The 5,903-nt window shown below is 44.4% G+C and overlaps 1 protein-coding gene across 1 annotated transcript; it reads left to right on the top strand.

Annotated features, from left to right (window-relative positions):
* Window positions 1-378: 378 nt before the first annotated feature.
* Window positions 379-4,322, top strand: LOC125006827 (intermediate filament protein ON3-like). The gene is made up of 9 exons (XM_047583244.1): window positions 379-795; window positions 2,120-2,328; window positions 2,415-2,475; window positions 2,566-2,661; window positions 2,756-2,920; window positions 3,011-3,136; window positions 3,220-3,440; window positions 3,522-3,574; window positions 3,677-4,322. The coding sequence occupies exons 1-9, from the start codon at window positions 481-483 to the stop codon at window positions 3,787-3,789; spliced, it is 1,359 nt and encodes a 452-aa protein (XP_047439200.1). The 5' UTR covers window positions 379-480; the 3' UTR covers window positions 3,790-4,322.
* The last annotated feature ends 1,581 nt before the right edge of the window (window positions 4,323-5,903 follow it).

The following is a 5,903-nucleotide window of genomic DNA, read 5'->3' as shown; positions in this document are numbered from 1 at the left end:
TGTCATAGTTGATACATTTACATTTTTTATTTTAATTTATATTTGATGCCTTACACGTTATAATGTCTGAAATGATCAAAACAAAAATTCCAAAACAGTAAACTAGGCCTTTTTTTTTTTTTTTTTTAATAGATTAGCACATTTCTGCTCTACTTGTTTCTGCTTTTTTCCTTTCCCTCTAGCTTGCCCTGCTGCAGGGTGTGTCACGGCTTATCTCCTGACAATCCCTCCCTACCTGTTATACAGGACTGGCCACTCCTGTCATTCAGAGCCAGAGGCGTGTAGGCTGAGGTGGAAGGGAGGCTTCACTGCAACAGCGAGAGAACAGGTTGAAGTGGCCGATGAAGATCCCTCCCCCTGGTTGAGCTATAAAAGCCGGCAGAGTTGTCAGTCAGACACTCAGAGGGACAAGGCTCTCCTTTTGAAGACATCTTCACTTCTCTTCTGCTCACCCAGTTGACAATCTCTATCTCTGCAAACATGATGATGAGGAAGGCACAGTCAGTCACCAGCTCCTCTGGCACAACCAGGAGGTCCTATGCCACACCGGTCTCCAGCACATACAGCACAAGACAAAGCTTCAGCTCCGGTGGTGGTTACGGTGGTGGAAGGTCTCTTGGCTTTTCTTCTGCTTCCATGACCTCCGCCCCAATGCCAATCACAGCCGTCCAGGTCAACCAGAGCCTGCTGGCTCCCCTGAACCTGGAAATCGACCCCACCATCCAGGCCGTCCGCAACCAGGAGAAGGAGCAGATTAAGACCCTGAACAACCGCTTCGCCTCCTTCATCGACAAGGTAGGTTCCCGTCAGCTCCGTCTGACTTCCTGTCTCGTGTGGAGTTTACCGTAGGCTTCATTATCTTATACAGCCACAGCCACATTTGCTTACAGCACCCGTGACAGGTGAACTGTCCCATTTTCCATTTCTGTACTTGAAATGAAAAGAAGTGGCAAGTTTAGCCTAAGGCATAGAGTTTGCAGTGTACCTGTAGAAACTGTTTTAAGGAAACCGTGGACACACACATCTTCTTTTATTGGTTGTGTGTCTTATCTCTGAGGTATTCGCCGGTCAGTTACGGCTCGTAGGATTAGCGAAGCTTATAAAAATTCTGTCAATAATTGTGACAGATCTTGCCGTACAATGGCAACTCCATCCAATATCTACCTGAAACAACAGTTGGCTTGCAGCCACGTCTGAGCCTGCTGGGGCCTCACTGCCCACTATCTAAACATGGGTGGCGATTACATTGCGCTGACTCGCCCTTTCCTCACTTGGTAGACTGGTAGGGAGAATAGGGATCTATCTGCGCCGTGCCCACAGAGTCCAAAGTCTAGCATTTGCACATTGCACCTATCACCTGGTTGTTATGGGGAACGTGAATGTCAAGTAGACAGCTGTGAGTCAACTTGCACTCGTTTCAGATGCTACAACTTACACGGATGCCAGGCGGTGTTCACTAAGACTCTTTGAATGTTACTGGATGAAACACAAAACAATGGATTCAGCTTGTGATACTGCAATGCTTTGTCTTCTGGGGTTTATCTGCCACACCTAGTTTTTTTTTTTCTTTTTATGGCTGAGAGACTGCGGCTTTCATAGCAAGCAGGCTGAGTCATAGCCAAAAGAAAAAGTACAAAAGGCGAAATACATAAGGCCCCACACACATGAGGGTGGAATATCTGGATAGAACATTCTGTTTTATTTCATGTTAAAAAAAACATCTGAAGATGGTCTATAATTAAAATGCCTTTGCTATCACAAAGTATGTGATGAAAAGTATGTTCTCAAAGACAGGCCCTCATGTGTTGCAATTGTTGTGACTAGGGTGTGGCAATACAGATAGATATGCAGCTGCTGTGTATACTCAGTCAGCTAAGGTGAGGCATCTTTACACCTGATAGCAGAAGGGACACACCCTTCAAATCTTTTTTTTGCGCCGACCCTACCCTTCTTTAAAAATGAAAGGACTTTTTTTTTTTTACATTACTAAGGAGCGTGCAAAGAATTCAGTTGAGAGTCAACGACAAGCTACCAGCCAAACCACAATAAACATTTACAGATAAAAACAAGCTTTTACAATACCATCTGATAATTCACCTTCTGTCTTGTGTCTCCGCAGGTCCGTTTCCTGGAGCAGCAGAACAAGATGCTGGAGACCAAGTGGAGCCTCCTGCAGGACCAGACCACCACCCGCTCCAACATCGATGGCATGTTTGAGGCCTACATTTCCAACCTGCGCAGACAGCTCGACGGGCTGGGCAATGAGAAGATGAAGCTGGAGGGAGAGCTGAAGAACATGCAGGGCCTTGTTGAGGACTTCAAGCAGAAGTCAGTGTTTAAAAGACGTGGTTTTTACACATGTTTACATACAATCTTGTGCTGTTGTACTAAGATGAACGTTGCCGTTCCAACAGGTACGAGGATGAAATCAACAAGCGTGCAGCTGCTGAGAACGAGTTTGTGCTCCTGAAGAAGGTGAGAAAATATCCCGTTTATTATTAATATGTATCGTGTGATTTAACCGCTGCCAGTTGTAACTTCATCTTATTCGTACACTATTTCCAGGATGTCGATGCCGCCTACATGAACAAGGTTGAGCTGGAAGCCAAGGTTGATGCTCTTCAGGATGAGATCAACTTCCTCAGGGCCATCTACGAGGCTGTAAGTACAGTTGCCAGTGTTTTTTCGATTTGACCAATTGACATTTCACAATCCTGCAAACAGTTCACCATTTTTCATCTGCAATGTTGTGTAGGAGCTCCGTGAGCTGCAGAGCCAGATCAAGGACACCTCTGTCATCGTGGAGATGGACAACAGCCGCAACCTCGACATGGACTCCATTGTGGCTGAAGTGCGTGCCCAGTATGAGGACATTGCCAACCGCAGCAAGGCTGAAGCAGAGACCTGGTACAAGCAGAAGGTGAGAGGAATAAAACGAAAAACCAGCTTTGATGATATCGTGCCCAAATGTCATCACGTTCTCAATACACGTTGGTATTTTTCATAACAGTATGAGGAGATGCAGACCTCTGCTGGCCAGTACGGAGATGACCTGCGCTCAACCAAGGCTGAGATCGCTGAGCTGAACCGCATGATCGCCCGTCTCCAGAACGAGATTGAGGCCGTTAAGGGACAGGTACATTTTGCGAACTTCATCGATCGAAACTCATTGATTAGAGAGACGTGCATTTTTTAAAAATAATGTGTGACCTTCCACAGAGGGCCAACCTTGAGGCTCAGATCGCAGAGGCTGAGGAGCGCGGTGAGCTGGCAGTGAAGGATGCCAAGCTCCGCATCAAGGACCTGGAAGACGCTCTGCAGAGAGCCAAGCAGGACATGGCCCGCCAGGTGCGCGAATACCAGGAGCTGATGAACGTCAAGCTCGCCCTGGACATTGAGATCGCCACCTACAGGAAACTGTTGGAAGGAGAGGAGACCAGGTGGGATTAACTTACTTATTTGCAGATTTATGGGTGCCAGGTTAATGTCTAAGCACTAACCATCCCCTATTCCTTCATTAGACTGGCCAGCGGTGGATCCAACGCCACCATCCACGTGCAGCAGAGCTCCGGAGGTGGGACATTTCGGATTTTCTACAACAAATATTGTACATGAACCAGCAGAAGAGGCAGAAAGATAAATAATAACACTGTCTCATTTGTTTTGCTTTCTCCAGTGTCCAGCTCTGGTGGATATGGAAGCTCCGGTGGATATGGAAGCTCCGGTGGTTACGGTGGCACAATCACCAAGTCCTCTGTGTCATCTCAGAGTTCCAGGAGATTCTATTAAAGTCTTTTAAAAAGGAGAGCCGTCCCCCTTTCCCTTCAGAAACTTTAGAATTTTGTCTAAATCTGTACCCTTTCATGGTGCTATACATTACGGTTAGGCATAACAAAAGCTGAATATCCACAAAATTTGCGAATACTGAAACTGTCAACATTGTCCTCTGTTCAGTTTAGCAACATTTAAGAGTTTCTGAAGGAAAGCCAGGCCTTAAACAAACAAAGGCCAGTTAGCGAGGCACATTTTCTTTTCTTTCTGCACTGACATCTAATAAACAAGAAAAGCGTTAAAACTAAGCAAGGAAAGCATTTGATAATCTGAACTATCTTGTCAATTTTTGCACTGTAGTCTGCTCTGAAAGCCCCACTCGGGGTAATAATGATTATTTTCTTCTTCACATATGAGCGCAGATATAACCGAGAAGAAGCAAGTGACCACATCGGATCAAAGGAGAAATATTTGTGTGACTTTACAGTTTTGTTTACAGTTAAACTTTGAACCGACTGGTCACTGGCTAACTTCTTTTTTTTTTTTTTTTTACTGTTCTGTTCAAAGTTTCCTTGCTTAGTTTTTCCTCACTGCCTTCAAGCTAACACTGTGTTGAGACCAGATTTATTTTTAAAAAGCCTTCTTGGCAATGTGACTCATGAATGTTGCCGCAAATTACATCAAATAAATCTGAAAAAAAAACTACATTTCCTCTCACTCATTATTGTCGTGGTTTTACAGCAAATGCAACAAATATCAGTTTTCTTACACTTAGTGATCAAACAACACGGAAGCAAAAGGGAAGAATTATTGATTATTACCATAAGCACTCACTTTTAGTTTCCATCCTCTGTAATATAACTGGGGAGCACCCAGTTACAGGTAAAAAGGCATCACAAGAGTTTTACTGCAACACTATCTCATTTATTGTTGCGCCCTTTGTCACAGCGGCATCTGGGTCTTTAGTGCAGCCTTTTTAAAGTCCACCCAGTGCTCCAGCGAAGTGGCATTAGAGCAGGAGGCGACAACCCGCGGCTCCGGAGCCGCATGCGGCTCCTTCGTTCCTCTGTTGCGGCATCTGCGGCGAGCGGTGCGGAGCAAGGACAATGATCAAAGCCGTTCACTTTTTTATGCTAACTGCCTCAGAATAGCGGCAACTAGTCACTCATCAGTGAACGAGCGAGAGCTACACAACAACTGGATGACACTGAATGCCACACCACACTCACGGTTGTAACATCAAACAACCAAATAAAAAACTGAACTCCCATAGTGCATTGCAGCACATTTATTAGTTGCTATCGGGTATTTAATTTAAATATATTTTTATTTTAGTGCGTTAGTTTTTTTTAAAATATAATTCTAAATTTGAATTGATGATGATCTTTTAACATTAAAATAAAATGTATTTAATTTTTTTTGTCGCTCAAAATATACGTCACAACTGCCGACGTGCGACACCCGCCGGCAGGCCCAGCCCGCTATTTATTGAACTTTTCGACCCCAGGTAAGCTAACCACGGATAAATACTTGTTATGTTACATAAATGCAATTTCGTTTTCTCTGTAGCAGTTATTTCATTTCATAAATGCAACACACTATAGGCCTAACATAGAGGTTTAAACGATATATGCAGTGTTATCTTCATTTTAGATGTCAAAGGGGTTTTGTGGCTCCCAGTGTTTTCATTTCTTTGGGAAACGGATCCAAATTTGAGTGTTGAAGGTTGTTGCAAGATGGGTTCATGAAGTCCAATGCATCCCAGACCACCTCCAAATATGGTCTGAGATCAGATGACTTTTTTTTTTTTATTATTGTTGTTTTGGGCTTTTTGGCCTTTAATGGATAGGGAAAGTAGAGATTGAGAGATTGAGAGGAGGCAGAGAAGGGGGGAACGACATGCAGAAGGGGCCGCTCGGTGTGGGATGCGAACCAGGGCCTGCAGGGGTGGGGTGGGGTGGGTGCTCTACCCACTGAGCTATACACCATGCCAGATCTCACATGGCTTTAATCAGTCCCTAAACTGTTTTTGTTTTGTTCAAACTTGTACTTAAAACTGGTCGCTTGTTATTTTCATCGCCCGGGACAGATGTGAATTTAAGATCTGAACAGGGCCATAGAAAATACAGAAA

The sequence above is a fragment of the Mugil cephalus genome, chromosome 4 (assembly GCF_022458985.1).
Source record: "Mugil cephalus isolate CIBA_MC_2020 chromosome 4, CIBA_Mcephalus_1.1, whole genome shotgun sequence".
NCBI classification, from domain to species: domain Eukaryota; kingdom Metazoa; phylum Chordata; class Actinopteri; order Mugiliformes; family Mugilidae; genus Mugil; species Mugil cephalus.
Note: the sequence above shows the minus strand (reverse complement) of the source record. Positions and strands in the feature narration are given on the sequence as shown.